At 33.0% G+C, this 18,927-nt stretch overlaps 1 protein-coding gene across 8 annotated transcripts in view; it reads left to right on the top strand.

Annotated features, from left to right (window-relative positions):
- The window catches only part of SHOC1 (shortage in chiasmata 1), a 127,034-nt gene that overhangs the window by 49,909 nt on the left and 58,198 nt on the right, over nucleotides 1–18,927 (top strand). For 7 of the 8 annotated variants that reach the window (XM_054689406.1, XM_054689409.1, XM_054689407.1 and 4 more), the window contains 9 exons: nucleotides 3,830–3,899; nucleotides 5,430–5,608; nucleotides 7,280–7,397; nucleotides 8,651–8,762; nucleotides 9,611–9,732; nucleotides 11,689–11,782; nucleotides 15,641–15,772; nucleotides 17,306–17,455; nucleotides 17,896–18,017. In XM_054689406.1, the coding sequence (XP_054545381.1) occupies nucleotides 3,830–3,899; nucleotides 5,430–5,608; nucleotides 7,280–7,397; nucleotides 8,651–8,762; nucleotides 9,611–9,732; nucleotides 11,689–11,782; nucleotides 15,641–15,772; nucleotides 17,306–17,455; nucleotides 17,896–17,973 (1,055 nt within the window). In that variant the 3' untranslated portion in view covers nucleotides 17,974–18,017. The remainder of the gene's footprint in view (nucleotides 1–3,829; nucleotides 3,900–5,429; nucleotides 5,609–7,279; nucleotides 7,398–8,650; nucleotides 8,763–9,610; nucleotides 9,733–11,688; nucleotides 11,783–15,640; nucleotides 15,773–17,305; nucleotides 17,456–17,895; nucleotides 18,018–18,927) is intronic. The other variant, XM_054689408.1, reaches the window with a different exon arrangement.

The following is an 18,927-nucleotide window of genomic DNA, read 5'->3' as shown; positions in this document are numbered from 1 at the left end:
TCAGTGCCACCTTTTATTGATTGTCTACAGTTGTTAAATAATATTGGCTCCTTACAAAACTCTGTAAGTAGGTTTTATTTGCTCAGTTTTACAAATAAAGAAACTAAAGTTCATAAAAACAATGAACATGCCAAATCTCATGGGAGTAAGTGAGGCATTCAGGATTTGACCCTAGATCTCTCTTATTTCAGTGTTGCTCTTCACTACTTCTACCCATTACTGCCCCTCTGCCAGCCCTTTCCAGTTTGTGCTGTGGAACCCATTGCTTATCTGTAAACTCTTTTCCCTTGTCACCTCCTGTCTTAACTGAAATTCAGCTTTCTCCCAGATGATACCTGTATCCCTCTTATATAGAAGTTGATAATTTTGTCTCTCTATATGTACCTCATTGCGATGAGAAGGCTATGTCTTAGTTTCTATGATCCTTTCCACAACATTATTCTTCTACCCTTTGAGGCTGTGCCATATTGCTGTGCCACTTTCTACCCCATATTGCCATTATCTAGTAACTATATGAACATTCCTCATGATCCATGGACAGTTGTGCACCTGCCTCACGATTTTCTTTTCACTCCTTTTCTTGCTATTATCATAGGTATCTTTAATATGAATGGGTCATTCAACACTCTGACCTAGAGTTTCATTGCTTTCCATGACAAAAAATCATATTCATTCTTTGGTTATGCCGTTGACCTTGTGATAATGCAGAACTATCTATTTCTGAAGTTTAGGCTCTGACATTGCTCTTTGTCTATAGCTACCCCTAGTTTTTTCATGATGTTCAGGATTTTAGAGATCTGTAACCTGCCAACACCTTTTTTGTTTTATTTTCCCCCCCTGTTTCCAGGCTTGGTGACATGAACATCACTTCAATCAGTCTTGTTCTTGTATTGTACCTTCCATTTGAACCTCAATTCTGAATCTATCTAGACAGTTGACCGCTCTTTTCCTATAATTGAGCTACTGAGCATTATTGGAAAAAATGATATACTTTGGCACCACTAAAAACTCTTTTTCCTTGAACTTAATGGGCTCTTAACACCTCTTAACAATCTTTCTGTATGTCCTTAGTTTCTTTCCTAGTCTCCTAGTGGCTACACCTAATGTCTATGCCACTTATCCCCTATTTTTTGAAGGCATCTACATCTTCTAATGTCCATTAATGGTATGAGAATCCTCTTAACAGTTTCTTTCCCTACCATCTACAAACATACCTTCATTTCTTCTATTGTTTTTTTCTTTTCCTCTTTTCTCTAGAGAGGAGATCAACACACTCCCTTCAGTAACCAATCTTCCAGTTGTACTTTGGATCCTCTTCTCTTCCTGCGGTCTCCAACACTTGGTTCCATGAGTTATTTCCCAGCCCAACTTTCTTCCCTAATGACTCTTACCTTCAATGTTAAGTCCTCCAGTAAAAAGTAAAATACCACCCTCAACCTCAGTCACTATATTTTCCTTTATAAAGTACAACTTTTTCCATCAACCAAAATAATGACTTTGCTCTTGCTTTACCAAACTATTTATAATGCTGTTTCCTGTTTCTGCTCCTTTAACCTCCTGTTCAAGAAATCATTATGTTCATCTCCCTTCCTTAAGAAGCTAACTCCTACACAGTCTTTAAAAATTAAACCATTTGTTCAGGAAGCCTTGATTTAGATTCTTTTTCTCTGTGTTCTCAGTATTATGTGCATGCTTCTAAGATGCCACTTGCCAGCATGAGGTCTAATAACTGATTCACTTGTCTTCTCTTGTCTGTTTTCCTCACTAAAATGTCAACTGCTGGTAGACTGAAATTAGTGAAAAAAGATTAAACTGCAAATCTATACAAATATTGCAGCAAATATCTGCTTATCAGTGTAGTACTAAAGTTAACTAATACTTTAAATTATGGTAATGTGAGAATAGAAAGCTTTTTAAAGTAGAGCCTTGTGAGATGCCATGCCTGGAGTCCAAATTTACAAATGTGGATCTCAATATTTTATCCAGTTTGCCAGTCCTAGAAAGAAGTGTTCATATTCACCAAATTCACAAGATCCCTACTAGTGTGAAAAAGTTAGAGTATATTGGTGGACAATGGGTGCTTTAGTGGCGGGTGTGCTATCGCAACAACATCTGAAGGAGAGGACCCGATACTTCCGAAATACAAACAATGATATAAATGTTACTTCGATAAAAAAATTTTTGTATAAAGTAAGCTCAGTAGTTAACAATGTGAGGTAAAGACTACCACAGTAGTCTAGACAATTGGAAATATTTTTTAAATTTAAGAAAAAGTTGAGCAGTTATGAACATTATAAAACAAAGGAATTTGGGTGGCTGGAGAAATATTTTTATGCAGAAGTTGGGGAAGTATTTCTGTCATAATGAAAAATCTTCAGCCTAGTTAATGGGGAGCCTTCCCCTTTGATATCACTTTTCTTTGATGTCACTTAAGATTATTTGACAAAATATTGCAACTTATCTAAGCTTCATGCTGAGCATCCTTAGTTCTTTTGGCATTGTATCATCACTATTCTTACTATTTTTATTTCAACAAGGTATATTGACACAAACATATTATCTCTGCAAACTGAAAAATGATTTCACTCTCTTCCTACTTGGCAACTGTGCTTTGTATTTATGAGCTATGCCTTTTCCCTGTATAGTGTTGGAAAGTAAAAGATGTGGTTCCACTTTTCTTTATGTTTACAGGATCCTATGAATGAATTCAGTTAGGGATCTGCTTTGGGATCATAGCTAATATGAAGATACAAAACTTAAGGAGATTAAATTTTAAATAATATGAATAACCTTATAAAATGTATAAAACAGAATATAGCTGTCTCCCTTCTGTTATCCAAACCATATCGAGCCAAATTATCATGAAATTATTAAGCATTACTCTGTCATCATTATAACCTGCCTTCAGGAACTTTACAATTGACAAATGTATACTAATAGAGCATAGAATTTATTTTAACTAGAATTAGCTATTCTTTTTTAAAAAGACTTATTTATTTATGCATACAAGAACTGGGGTACAGGTCAGAGGTGTAGGTGAGAGGATTCACCAGAGACAGAGTGGGGAGCAGAATAAGCAGACTGACCGAAAACACTGTTGAAGGGAGCAGCGGGTGAGACAGGAGAGGTCTGCTGTGCCTTGTGGGCATCTCCCTGGTTGGCTCGGGGATTGAACTCATGCTGCAGAGGCTGCAGATAGCTTCATAGTGCTGTGCTCAACCCCTTGCACCACCGGGAGGCCCTAGAATTAGAATTAGCTATTCTTAAGTCAATTATGTCTAACCAAAATTTAATTCTATGGTGAGTACAGAATTTTCCTGAAATTTATTTTATTTTGTTTTAAAAAAAATAATAAAATTAAATTACAATTAAGATCTAGAAGTAAAGCTAAGGAATAGGTGTTTTTGATGTTTTCTGCTTTTATGAAACTGTAAGGGGATGGGGACCAGCATTTCTACCATATTGAAATGCAACCTCTTGCTGTTTAGATATGTACTTAAAATTTGGCTAGAGAAAAAGGGTAATCATTTACCATGATTTTTAGGAAAATAAAGTTAACTGTATAGAATTGGTATTTTTAATTTTGTTATTTTGAAATAAAGTTTTGATCCATTTTGTTGTTTTACATACACATATCAAAAATATTACCTGTGATTCACTTTCTGATACCCTAGACTTAGAAAAATAATCTAATAAATTATATATTAAGCAATTTCCTTGTTCACAGACCTTTAATTCATTTTCATGGTAGTGAAATATATGACACACCTAAAAATATATATGAACAGAACCCTGAAAAAAAATTTTTATTGCTCCTTTGTTCCAACAGGTTTAACTTTGACTGTCTTACACTCAAATGAAAGGAAAGAGGTTTTGGAATCCGAAGGTGTTTTAAATGGGTAAAAATGTTCTTCATTTATGAGGAGTAAACATTCCAGTTCCAGGAAAAGCACAGTTCTCCTAGAATTAACTTTTCAGTTTCATAGAACCTGAACTCTTTACATCTAAAAGCTATGTGTTACTGCAAACTAATATTCATTTAAAAAAATAAGGTTTTTTTAAGGTTTTATTTTTATTTATGCATAAAGAACTGGGGTGTAGGCCAGAGGTGTGGGAGTGAAAAGGATTCACCAGAGGCAGACTGGGGAGCAGAACAGGCAGATCTACTGGAATACACTACTGAGGGGAGTAGAAGGTGAGACAGAAGTCTCCTGCACCATGTGGCTTAGCTTCCTGGCCAGGGATCTAACTTAGGCCGTAGTGGTGATAGTGCTGTGACTTAACCCCTGCGCCATCAGGAGGCTCTCCCTGCCAAAAAAAAAAAAAAAAAAAAAAAATAAGTGAAATGAAAAATGATTTTAAAAATATATAAAATTAAAAAAATTTTAAAAACTACAAAAAAAACCCATAAGTTTTAAAAATCCAAAATTAATAAATGTCTCTAACCTCTTTTGAAAACTGTTTTACGTAGAATACTAATGCAGCTCATTGCCTTGTGTATTGTATGTTATTACCAAGAATTTTATTTTAATCTTGTTTCAATATCACCAGAATATTATTATTGTTGTTAGTAGAGGAACAACCCCTTTGGACTTACCCTTGTTTTTACCAGTTTTTGTTTTTTTTTTCTTTTTTTCTCAGCATTGTTCCTATACCTCCTTCCTTTCTTCTGGGCTCTCCTTCCTGAAGTACATTCTTTAGAAATTCTCTCATGAAAGATTGCTAATAATAAATTTAGTGCTGACTTGTTTAAAATGTTTTTATTTTGTAATAGCTGGAAAGTATTTCTAATTTTGAGATTCAAATAATAAAAACAGAAGATGATAATCAAATAGAAGTCCATCAAAGCTAGGCATCAGTACCTTTTATTTTCTAGATTGCTCTAGATAGAAAGCAGCAGCAGTTTTAACAGTAAGTGCTATGTTATATGAATTTTGAAGATGGGAAAGGTAAACTTACTTAAATGTCCATCTTTTTTGGTTGTTGCTAAATTATTTGTTAATCACACTGAGGAGAAGAAAACCATTTTGGGGTTCTCAGATAATATTCTGTTACATAGATTCTCGAAGATTAAAACCTTACATTTCTAAGAAAATAGGATTGATTTCTCATGGTCATTTGTGTGTTATTGACAGAGGCAGGTCATAGAATTAGGGTCCTTTGAATTTAGGGATGTAATATAGTCCACAGTTTTTTTATACTTATGTGTGTGGTTTTTTTTTTTTAAGTATGTCCATCAAAAAGAAAGATAAAAAGAGATTATCACAATTGGAGAACAAATCAACAAAAAATGTATAAGACCTTTCCAAGATAAGTGGAGACAAAGAATAGAAAAGAAAGGAATCACCAAAACCAGTTTATCTTTTAGCATTCCAAGTAAATAATGGCATAAGCGTAATTTCATTTTATTGACTTTCTTATGTCTTCAGTACAAGTTCCTGTGTAGTCGTATACAATCAACATATTGGAGCAGATTTCCCCTGGAGCAATTTCTCATTTGTGGTGGAATACAATTATGTAGAAAACTCCTGTTGGACTAAACACTGTGAAACACTGAACATTCCTTACACGGCCTTTAAAGTGATTCTTCCAGACATAGTTTTAAAAAGTAAGGATATAAACTAAAATCCTCCTGTTTTTCTCTTTCATTAGAATGAAAATTTTCTGTTTTCTGTTTCTGATCTATGGCAGTAGGAGACATGAGTTCAAACTCTCAACTAATCACTATCTGTGTGACATGGAGCAAGTCCTTTATCTCTTATTTGATTACAATTATGTCTAATTTTAATCTGATACTTTAATGCAAAAGTATTTATAATTGAATTATAGGGGGAATTATATAACAGTTTATTGGCTGATGTAGAAAAGTTTTAATATGCAACAAGAATTATATACAAATACTTAGATATAAATCTAAAACCACTTTTATGTCATTTGGTTTCCTTGTTTTTCACAATTTGGGGTTTCTTCACATAACTGAGGTTCTGACTCTTAGATCCCTTAAATTGAGAAGCTCAGTTTTAATTCCAGTGCATCTTTCACTATTTGTCATAAGTTACTTTCCGTGCACCTCAAGAATGAGCAGGTAGTAGGAATTCTGAGACATCCCAACTCAATTCTAAAAATACAGTCACCATAATTATTGCTTTAGAATCTTTGATATGTAGAATTAAATGTTAATTTAAATTTGTTAAATAATTGGTGTTTGCTTCGGCAGCACATATACTAAATTTGTTAAATAATTGAAACATGGGCCCAAGAAAAAATGAGTTATTCTAATTTATAGAGGCTTCTTCCATTCTCTCATAGATGAACCTAATTGATTCAACCACTTCCTTGTGCTTCAAATCCCACTATTATAAAAAGATTTGTTGTACTTTATATATCTTAAATGTTTTCATGTGTTTGGTCTAAGAAGTCAAATTCCAAGAAGTAAAATGAATTGTTGCTAAGTGTCCTTCCAGAAATGTTATCCCAATTTATATTTATACAGAAAGTTTGAGAGAATGCTTTCCCTTGTATCTTTACTATAAATAGGTATTATTAATCTTTTTGAAATCTGTGATAGAATTATAGGCAGAGAATATTTTATAGTTATGCTAATTTATGTATCTTGGTTTATTCATATGTATTCATGTGTGAATTAGTCTTATTGTTGTTAGTAGCCATTCTTTTGTAATTGCCTATTTATGTCCTTTGTCCATTTATCTGTTGAGGTTTATTCTTCCCCTATTATAGCGTTGTGTCATTCCCAATAGGTTATGTGCATAATTTTAAATGTTGCTGTAAAACAGTATATATTTACACAGCAAACTTCATTCATATATATATATATATATATATATATATATATATGTATGTGTGTATGTGTGAATAAAGCATATTTTAAAGGATATTTTAACATTCAAGTAGAATATCCTATTTTTTTCTTTTCTTTTTCTTTAAGTGAATATATATAGAAGTATAGGCAAACATACATATATATATATATATATATATACACACACACAAAAAAAAAAAAAAGTCTGGAACTAAGTACTAAATTCTGTTTTTAGTGTATAGTCATTTTAGTAAATTCTGTTAAATGTGTTATTTGTAGGTAGTAAAATAACTTGTTTTTATTTTATTCTCCATACCTTTATTCCGATATTTGATTTTCAATGAGTGTTATTTTTATACTACTCTCTGACTGTACAGCTGTTATTCTCATGTTCAGTTAAAAAAAAATAGAGCTGGGGAGTAAGAAAAAAGAAATGTTTGTAAATTTTCTCTTATTTAGGAAACACCTTCCTAGATAGATTTGGTGGTTTTCCTTTGGAAATTCAGATTCCATATGTATTTTTTGCATCTGAAGGACTTCTTAACAGTCCAGAAATACTTCAGTTGCTAGAATCCAAGTAAGTGCTTCTTGATGTCAAATTGGTAGTGTGTGTGTATCCTAGTTGACTAAATGTGCTATGTATGTGGCACATATTTTTTTCTGATCAAGCCTGAAATTATGTCACATGGGAATAAGTTTCCAAACAGTTTGTTAATGGATACTTGTCTCCCTATAGTACACCACCATAATTATTGAATATTATCTTTTTTTGTGGGGAAAATAGTTTATATTTTAGTCTCTTTTGTTGTGAGCAAATATGAACATTTTATTTAATTTTTTAAAGATTTATTTTATTTATTTATGCCTACAAAAGATTGGGTGTAGGCCAGTGGTTGGGGGATGGTGAGAGGATTCACCAGAGATAGAGTAGGGGAAGCAGAACAGGCAGATTGACTGAAAAACACTGCTGAGAGGAGCAGTGAGCGAAATAGGAGAGGTCTGCTGTGCCATGTGGGTTAGCTCCCTGGCCAGGGATTGAACTTGTGCTGCAGTGGCTGCTCATAGCTTTATCGTGCTGACACTTAACCCATTATGCCACCAGGGAGGCCCAAATTTGAACATGTTAGGCTAATTTTTCTCTGTGAATTATATGGTCATATCTTTGGGTCATTGATGATATTGAGAATGAGGATTCTTGTTTAGAGGACTTTAAATATTGCAGGGAAACAGGACTATGAAGTTCTAAATGAATTCTCAAGTTTTCAGACCTTTAGTTACAATGTCATGTCAACACTGAGCATTTTTAAATCATTTAAATATGTTGTCACAGAGCGTTGGGCATTCAGCTGTATGTCTTAGAAGGGTAATTGTGCTGTGACTTTTATTAGAATGTAAATGTATTTTCCACACTTTGTTTTCATCTTAAGGCTATGAAGCACTCCACAGAAAACCTGAGCTTATAAAAACTAGTTAAAATGTATGCCAGTTTTAATGCGAAAGAGAAGGAAATTTTGATAAATGCAGAATGTTTTAGTCTTCTATTTGATTCCGTGTACTATTAAAGAGCTTGAGTAAATTGGTCAAGATGTTTGTAATAGTATTATGTGCAGTAATATTTAGCACGATACCTAAGGCAACAAATATTTCAACTATTATGTGCTATATACTGAACAAATCATAGTTTCAGTCCTCAAATATCTATAAAAAGTATAATAAATTTATGTATTAAATAAAAAACAGTAACTAATGTGTAATAGGACCGTACAACTTCTCTAAAAGAATTTTTCTCAGCTATTTCATTATTTTGTCCCCAAATAACATATTTTACAGCTATAATATCACACTAGTGGAAAGATGCTGCAATGAGTCATTGAAACTCTTTGGAGGCACAGAACATTATATTGTGGTTACAATTGATGAACACACTGCCATACTCTTACAGGTAAAACTATAGAGTAAAAAATATAATGAAAATTGTTTAATATATATATTTATATGGAAACTTTAAAAATCAAATCTCAGCCACCATGTTTCTTAAAGTATATTAATCCATGATCAGTAATATGGGATTTCCTCAAAGATGTAAGTAGGATTGTCTGTATGTAAGCTAGATTTTAAAAAGAGAGAGAAAATCTGATTTGATGAACAAATGCTGTAATACAAGAATTAAATGATGAACATACACGACTCTATTAGAGGTTCTTAAGAGCTATTGTGTCTTGCATATTTAAGTTCTTAGAAAATAATTATTTGGGAGATAAAAACTGGGAAAACTTTTAACCCATGGTTATAAAACTTAGTTGTGAGAAGTTTCTTAATCATTTATCAAAAATTACTTTTATTAAAGGTAAAAGGGGATTGCAGACCATTAAGTAGAGATTCCTAAAATCCATTAACTGCTGCTTTCTGATCTTATATGAACGTTAGGTACAGATTAGCCCATGGATTTTTAAACATATATTATATTGCCTTTAAGGAGTAACCAGATCTCTGTATCTCTGTCTATGGAGGACTTTGCCCAAATAGGGATACTTTGTAGGCTGCTTTCTTCAAAACAAGGACTTAGGGAGATTCATGAGCCCTTATTGTTGAAGCTATCATTAGGTGTTTTGCTTCCCCGTAGCTTTTACCTATTACCTCCCCAGTGTGGTTTTAATTTTTGCACAAGATTGGAGCCCATACCCATGCTTCTCTTCAAGTTATTTATAAATCATAGATTCTGAAAATATGGTAACAATAATTTCAGCACAGCTATTCAATCTAGTGAATTTTCTCTTTATTTCTTGGTAGGACCTAGAAGAATTGAATTGTGAAAAGGCATCAGACAATATCATTATGAGACTGATGGCATTATCATTCCAGTACAGCTATTGTTGGATAATTTTATATACCAAAGAAATATTAAACTCAGTGTAAGTAAACATGTTTTCATTCAAAGTCATGCTCATATTTAAGTTATTCATTTCCCCTTTTGGAGCAGAAATACCTATGTAAATATTCCACTTGCTCATTTGATTTGCTTTAAGTCAGGGATTCTTAAGTTAGACACATGCCCATAGGAAAACAAATCAAAATTTTGGAGATAAAATATCTTCCCCAGATAGTCTGCGTAAATCATCCTCCCCTCTTCTACCTCACTTAGAATTGCTGCTTTTAGTATTCTGTTTTATTACTTCTTTTATAGTTCTGGACTTGTCTGCTGAAATATAAAACATTCTTAAATCACCTCTAAAATCTTATTAAATATTCCAACTAAATAACATCGTGCTATACTTTCTTTTACTGATGTGCTGGTAAATTACAAAAAAAGTCCTACCAAGATACTGGCACAAATTGTCATTATGTCTCTGCTTTCCCTTATCTCAATTTTGTGAACCGACAACTTCCATTTTCTCCTTTCATTCTCTGTAATCTGGCCTTTCTCAATGCTATGTATGTCTCTGTCTCTCAAAGGTCACTCATCACTTGTGACTTTCTTATGATCATCTCCAAAAATCCTCTTTCACTGCTCTGAAGTATTTAAGATTGTTATCAGTGCTTTCTTTGTTGAAACTCTTGAGTTCCATGAAACTTTAATGTTTTTGATACTCTATAACTACTCTGTCTTTCCTCTTCTTCCTTCCCAATTTCCAAATATATCTGATTTCCCTTCTTTTCTATCCATTGGAAACCTTATCCACCCCCACTAATCTTTCTACATACAGTTGTTATATCTGCTGTTAGTTTCTCTGACATTCCTAACTTGTATCTAATTTCCTATTATATATTTCGACCATCATAGTCCACAGACTCTCAGTCTAACATGAAATATTAATTCATTATCTTCTTTATGCCCTTTAAAATTGTATTTCCTCTTTTCCGCCCTTTAGCTTTTTATAGTATTGCCTTTCTTATAGTTACGAAGACTGAAAAGCAAATACTATATGTTTACCAGTGGAGTTTCTTCCATGTATTCCCTTCCTTCATTTATATCACATCTTAAATCAGACTCTCATTATTTTATGTGCACTATTATAACAGACTGCCAACAGTTTTCCCACCTCCAGATGGCTCAAAATGTTATTCTTCATAATCTCCATACATTCAATTAGTATTCCAGAAATGAGGCTCTGGTTATTCACTCCAATAAAAAACCATCACTGACTTCCCTACTATCTGATAAATATGTATATATGTGTATATATATATTTATATATATATATATATATATTCAGAGTCTTCAGAATATAATCCTAACCTATATGTTTAGGCTTAATTTTCACTGTTTTCCATTTTAACCAAAAGGACTACTCATTGCTTGCAAAGATGATCCCTGTTTTCCCACTTCCACTTTTGCTCATATGTTGCTTGGGGTGCTTACAGTGAGTAATGGTAATAGAAATACCTACCCAGGACTCAAGATTCACATGTGACCTACTTAATAACCGCAGAGGGAGGGGAAATGGGGTATTTTTCCTAAGAGTTCAGGATAAAGATCCAAGGATTCTAGTTATTGTGCTTCTGGTCTTGTGTTCGAATTTGAACCTGGTTTTTAACTAGTTGAATAGAGTCTTGTAGTTAGCAAGCCTTCAGTCTTACAGTCATCCTGGGATCAGTAAGGGAATGAGTTTAACCTCTCCCTTGCCCCGCACACATTCTCAGCACAAACTCATGCTTAGATTTAACAATATTGTTAAAGAATGGAGGTGGCAACATTTTTTTTCCCCAAAAGACTGCTAAATGGATTAAAAAAACCTTGAGTCTGACACACTGGTGTCTTCTTAGTAGGGTTATTCCAGTCACATATGATATGTGGAAAATAAAATGATTTTTAATAAGCATAATCAGATGTCAAATGAGTAGGGGTACAGTGATACAATTCTTTTTAGGTACTGTTTTACAGAAAAGACACTTCATCACCTAGCACTGATTTATGCTGCTTTGGTTTCATCTGGCCTAAAATCACAGGAACTGGATGTAAAGGTATTCTTTTCTGTGTATGTTTATATGTTGAGTTTTGCCAAAATTAAACTCAAGCACCTAGTTCAAAGAAATATTAAATATATAGACTAAGAACTGCTTAAAAGCCAAATAAAGAAGTTTTCACATTAATATTTTCCACTTAAGCTTCTGTTCTAAAAGCCTTTAGTGAATTTTTAGCCATATTTTACCTCTTATTACTTAGATTGTTTATTGAAACATGAAAGGATATGAATAAAAGTAAATATCCCTTGATTAAGAATGTTCTTATGAAAGATATATTAAGTTTTTATCTTTTGGAAAAGGAAATCTTATGACATGAAAATGGTAATATCTTGGTGATCTCTGTCTCTATACTTGGTCTTTTTAAAAATGTCTTACTCTGAAATTCAGACAATTCTCCAAAGTCAGAGTTAATACTTTTCTGTTAATACTTCATATTCTTTCTTGATAAACTCAGACATTCCCAAAATTTAGCTTTCATTCCTGAGTATAATCCTTAAAATTTTCCTTAATTTTACTTAAAAGCTGTACCTGTAGTCTAACATTCTACTGGACATCTCCACAGAGATGTGCCACAAATGTCTCAAAATCTTCATGTCTAAAAACAACTTTTCCTCCTCCCTCAAACTTAATTTATGGCTGTTATTCAAATTTAAACAATAGGGCCTCCCCTGGTGGCACAGCGGTTGAGCGCTGGGCTGCCCACAGCCTCTGCAGCACCGGTTCAATACCTGGCCGCTAGGTGAGGGTCCACATGGCGCGACAGACTTCTCATGTGCCGCGCCCGCTGCTCCCCTCAGCAGTGTATTTCGTCAGTCTGCCTGTTCTGTTCCCTGCTCTGGCTCTGGTGAATTCTCTCACCCTCCTGTGCTTCTGACTGTACCCAGTGCTTGTATAAATAAATAAATCTTCAAAAGAAAAAAAATGTAAACAATAGCTAATTCCTTTTTTAAAAAAAACTTCACAGTGTTTTTAGAATGTCTTTCCTTGCATTGCCACTGCTGTTTCCCTAAATCCAAGTCTTTATCACCTCTTACTTGGAGTTTTTAAGTAGTTTCATAATGAATTTCCTTATTTCTGCTCTATTTCTACTCCAGTGTATCATATGTATCGATACCAAATAAATTTCTGAAATTGGCTGTGAATATTTCAGTCCATAGACTATAAGCTCCTGAAGAAAAGAGATCATGTTTCATTTTTATATTCATGGAACCCAGTATAATGCCAAGTCCATAGTAGACTCTTGAAAAATATTTGTTGTTGAATTTAATTTTCTTGCTCAAAGACCTACTGGTAATTTCCTATTTCATTCAGAATACAGCCAAAACTCAGCACCATTCAAACCCTTCAACAATTGGTCCCCTAGTAAACCTTCCTTTAACATCATTCTACTCATTGTTTCCTGAATATACCCCCTACACAGTCATCTCCCAGACTTTGCACAAATATATCACTCTGCTCTAGTTTGCTTCAAGAATTCTACTCCCCATCTACCACTCTCAGTCAAGGTTTTGTCTTTCTCTACCCAGCTCAAATAATACCGTCTTTAAGAAATTTGTCCTAATTGTACATTGTTTAGATAACTACTTCTTGCTTCCCCCAAATGATACTTTGTGCCATTATTATAATATGAGGTATTTTTTCATATAGCCTCAACCCTAACAGATGATAAATAGGCTCTTTTACTTTGTAAAACATAGAGTATATAATGCAGTGCTTTGTACACAATAAAAAGTATTCAATAAACTTGCACTAAATAGAATTAAGTCAAAACACAACCTGTTAAGAAAATCAATAAGTGATATATTTGAAATAAAATACAGATAATTTTGATCCTGTGATGCATATTAAACATAGCTGTAAAATTCTTTAGAGTCATCTAAATAAATGAGTGAAAATGTAAATTTGTCTCATCCACTCCAGTGAGGTTTCACCACTTAATCAGCTTCTTTTCTTCTCAGCTAATAATAGTGAGCTATTAGATACAAAATATGCTGTAGTGAATCATTGTATTCCTAACTATACCAGGTATCAGATACCTGTGAGTGATACTGTAACCAGGTACAGTGACATAGTCCTTAGGGGACTTATTCCAAGGAAAGCATTTGAAGATGAGATACGCAGAACTACCCTGGCACAATTCATTACAAACAAAAGTCTGTCCCCACTTGGGTCAAACTATTTCAAAAATGTTTCACAAGTTTTACATAATAACCTAAAATGTACGTCAGTGTCACCATAGAATTTGAGAAGCAGCTATTGTAAATTTGCTCAGGCTCTATTATCAATTTGTCACCAACACTCCCATTCACCTGACATGAAACATTATAATAAGGGATATTCCCTAGACTCATATTATTTTAGAATATGTTGTTGCTTTACCTTATATTTAGTAATGTGGCTTTTGGCCTTTAGAATACATGATGATTTTTTTTTTTTTCCCCAGGCATGTGAAGTGCATAGCCATAAAGGCAGTTTTAGAGAGTTTAAGTATGCTTTCTTAAGCTAAAATAAAATACTGCTAGTAGTGTTATGCTATATTTTATTCTAATTTCAAAGAAATTTTTCAAAAAATATGTTCTATAAATTTCTTATAACTCTTTTGAGGAAAAATGTATAGATATACACATGTGCAAAATTTTACAGCGTTAGGGGGTCCTTGAATCTCCCAAAGTGTAGCCATGAGCTCTAGAATCCTTGCCCTAGTAAAAAATTAAGGTCATATTCATTACTCGCATCATGAATTATGCCTTTTAAAACAAAATTTATATTTAAATGAAAGTGTCAGATCTTCTCAGAACATCCATACTTAGCAATAAAATAAATTTATACTCTAGCAATGTATTTCTGTGAGCTCTATACGTGTTTACTATAATTAAAAGGAAATCCTTCTTTAGAATACATGAACTCCACAGGTATGTACTAAGTTTTCTGTTTGTTGTTATTGTGAAAGAAAAAAGTTATCATAATTATTTTGTGAGGTTTGTATAGTCTGGTTCTTAAATTTCCACTCCAGGACAGGATATTTATAATTCTATGATAGGCTTGTTTAGGTCAGTATTTCTCTGTGTACTTTAAACTACTAGCCTGTAAACTATCTATCCTTCAACCAAATTGAGAAGATGAAACAGAAAATAAAGATAGAAGTAAAAAGGGGAAGGAAAAGGTTGGCATTTCAGAAGAGAGAAGGCATAGAGGAAAACCAAGTGACAGATGGAAATAGGAGATATGAAGAAATTATAAGTTAGAGTTAAGTTTAATACACACACATAATACATTCTTGACAGGGTATCTTAGTATCAGATAAGCCAAGATGGACGAACAATTCCAGAAATAAACAGGAGATGGCTACTCTAAATCAAAATGCTATGTTTTCTTTTTGAACACAGCATCAAATTCAACTGTAAATATCCTTTTAATTTCAGTTTGCTTTTTAAATCTTGCACCGTACTTTTAAATTCTTATTTTTAAATTCTCATTTTTAAATTCTTTTTTTAGAACTATTAGATTTAACCTAGAAAAAGCAAAATAATAACTATCACTAGTAATATTGAAATTACTTTTTCTTCTTATAATATAGATAAAACACCAGGTATTTTCTAAAAGAATATTTATAAATGCCAACTAGAAAAAACACAATTTAGTTACAAAAATTGGAAGCTACAAGGATATTTATATTTAAAAAAGGAAAGAAAATTGCTTATCCTCGCAAATAAAATGCCCTGGATTTCACATAGATAAGTTATTTTAAAAATAATGTTAAAATATTAGAATCTGTTTTTTTCTTCTAATTACAATTTTTGAATGATACATTTCTAATATTTCCTGTTGTCTAACATAGAAAAAAATATTTTTTAGCTTATACTTTCCCCAGGAGTGGAAGAGACTGCCTTGATAATACGACAAATTGCTGACCATAACTTAATGACCTCAAAGAGAGATCCTCATGAGTGGTTGGATAAATCCTGGCTTGACGTTTCACCATCTAAGGTTTATTTTCTAATTATATAAATTATATATTTGCACAGCAAATATGCGTACTTGAATTCTCTTTCTGGTAGTATGTTTTTGTTCTACAATGCTTGCATGAGCATAGGTAACAATTACAATGCACAACATTTACTTAGGTCATTTTCCAAATCATTTGTATTTTTCAGTTTCACAAAATATTTAATGGACTATTTACAATGAATTTTCAAATCTAACTCACTGTAGGGTGATCTAATGATTTCAGTCCCTAATATTTTTAAAGCATCATTATTTTTCTAATACCTATATTTAAACATTTAAGAATAGTGAACATATTAAGAGAGTAGCAAAATTCTGTCACTCCTTGTTTTATCAGCAATTCATTTATGTAATAGAAACCAAAAACAGAGTTGTAAAATACTTATAAGATCAAATAGTTAAATTTTAGAAACTCCTTTTGTTTAAGCATAAATATCTCCAAATTCTCATACCAACCCAGTGTTTATTTTAAAATAACAGAATTTTATTTATAAAATTTTATTTATCAGGTAACAGAATGTTATTTTAAAATACATTCATGCCATGAAACCATAAAAAAGGAATGATAAATTTCTTTACATACTAACTTGGAATAATTTTTAAGAAATAGTAAGTGAAAAATGAAAGTTGTAATACAGAGTTTGCAGTACATTGCCAGTTGTGTAAAACAAGAGAAAAAGTTAATCTCCAGAGAAGAGACTTGAGTATTGTGGTGGGAACAAGCAATGGGCTGCTCATTGTATGCCCTCTTAGTACCTTTTGGATTTTGATGCATGTAACTATCTTACCTATTTAAAAAAATTATAAGACAAATTAATATTCATAAATCACAGAACTTTTATATGCTTAAACAGAACATAGTGCTCTCAGCAAGTGTGGTTATAATTAACTGAGGGGTGTGTGTGTGTACGATTTCCTTCTTTCTAAGGCATGACAGTCAACTGACAAGTCTGTCATTAGATAAAATTACAATACAAAAAGCTTTGTAACCAAGAAAAAAGGAAATATGGTTCTAGAGTTCCTAGGGCTCTTTCTGAAAATATACATTTTTAAACAGTCAAGGTCAGGTCTAGTTCATAGAAATTCTTCCTGAGCTCTTCACAATAAGACTTTCCTGACATTATACCATCTTTTAGCTATAAGCATCATTCATCTTCATCAAACAGTGATATGTGGTCTACAGAGGGAGAGCTAAAGAAATCTTAAGGTATATAACTAAGTCCCCTGAACGCTTTCTCATTAGAAAATCTATTAGATGAAAACAGCTGTCTTTTGTAGGCGATGAACTGTAATAGATATTTTTGGACTAGTGATTAGACTGAATAAACTTTTAAGATCCTCCCAATTCTGACATTGTGTGAATCATTATGGCCAAAGAAGTTTCTTTCCCTCCTGGCCATACTTTTTTTCCTCCAGATGTTTTATATAAATGGAGCAATGACAAAAATTTTAATCTGCTGGATTGAATAAAATAAAATGGGTCACTTACTGATTGTTTCTTAATATATTTTCTAGGAAGAAATGTACTTGCTTGATTTTCCATGTATTAATCCATTAGTAGCTCAACTCATGTTAAATAAAGGACCCTCACTGCTCTGGATATTATTTGCAAGTCTTTGTCAACTTCAGGAACTCCTGCCTGAAGTTCCAGAAAAGGTACTAAAGGTTAGTTATTTCAGTTTCATATTTTTATGTGAGTTTATTTCCTCTCCATTCAAGTGTTTGTGTTGCTGAAAAATGAAGCTATCCAAGTTTAATTGTTTTGAATTTCACGTAGCAAAGAAATTATTTACTTGAGCTTAATTTCATATATAATTCTCATTATACATTTATATACAATTTATATATTATACATGTATAAATGTGTAATTGTATTATACATTTTAAAGCTATCATATATAAAGCTATACCTCAGTATAGCCAGTTTATCACACTTAAATCGTTTTGAAGTGTTATTGTGCCCACAAATATTCAATTAACACACTCTATTCATGTATTTACATCATCTCTTCCAAATAATCCTGACATACTTCATCATAGTAGCAGCTAAAGAGAATTTAGCCTTACTAGTAATAACTTGAATTTTTTTTTTTTTTTTATGATAGCCAAAAGCAAAACAACTTGAAAGTCCTTTAATGGGCAAGTGGTTAAACAAACTATGGTATATCCATATCATGGACTAATACTTAGCAATATAAAGGAATGAATTGGCATGTCAGCAGTGTGGGTGAGTGTCCAGAGAACAATGCTAAGTAAAAAAGCCTGTAGTGAAAAGTTACACATTGTGTGATTCCATATATGTGTATATACACACACATATGACATTCTGGAAACACAATTATGGAGATAGAAAACAGGTTAGTGCTGGGCTTCCCCGGTGGCGCAGTGGTTGAGCGCTGGGTTGCGAAGCTGCCGGCGACCTCTGCGGCGCCTGTTCGATCCCCGGCTGCTCCCCGGCCACTGGAGGAGGGTCCCACATGGCGCGCAGACCTCTCCTGCCGCCTGCTGCTCCCCTCAGCAGTGTACTTCGGTCCTTCTGCCTGCTCTGCTCCCCGCTCTGGCTCTGGTGAATTCTCTCACCCTCCCGCGCTTCTGACTGTACCCAGTGCATGTATAAACAAAACAAACAAACAAATAAAAATAAAAAAAATAAATAAATAAACATGCCTCTATAAAAAAAAAAAAAAAGAAACAGGTTAGTGCTTTTCAGTTTACGGGGTGGGAGTGAGTGACTGTGCTTATAAAAGGATGGCATGAGAATTCTTTGAGACTGAATGTTTTGTTTCTTGACCAGTGGTTATCATAAGGATCTACATATATTGTAAAATTGGTTAGAGCAAAATATACAGAATATACAAAATATACAGAATAACAAAATAAAATATACATAAAACAGAATGCATACAAAACTGATGAAATCTGAATAAAGTTGCTATTTTCTATCCTTGTCAATATACTGATTGTGATGTTAAACTAGAGGTTTTTTTTTTATAATAAATTTTATTTTTATATTCCCCATACAATTTCAACCACCCATTTTGACCCCAATCCCTCCCTCCCTCCACCCACCCCCCCAAAAGTGTCTCTGTTCATAGATTTTTGTTGATTTTGATTTTCACTTTCTTATAGTTATTCAT

This window comes from Talpa occidentalis, unplaced genomic scaffold, assembly GCF_014898055.3.
Source record: "Talpa occidentalis isolate TD23 unplaced genomic scaffold, MPIMG_talOcc4v2.1 talOcc4.7, whole genome shotgun sequence".
Taxonomy (NCBI): domain Eukaryota; kingdom Metazoa; phylum Chordata; class Mammalia; order Eulipotyphla; family Talpidae; genus Talpa; species Talpa occidentalis.
This window is presented reverse-complemented; position numbering and strand designations above follow the sequence as displayed.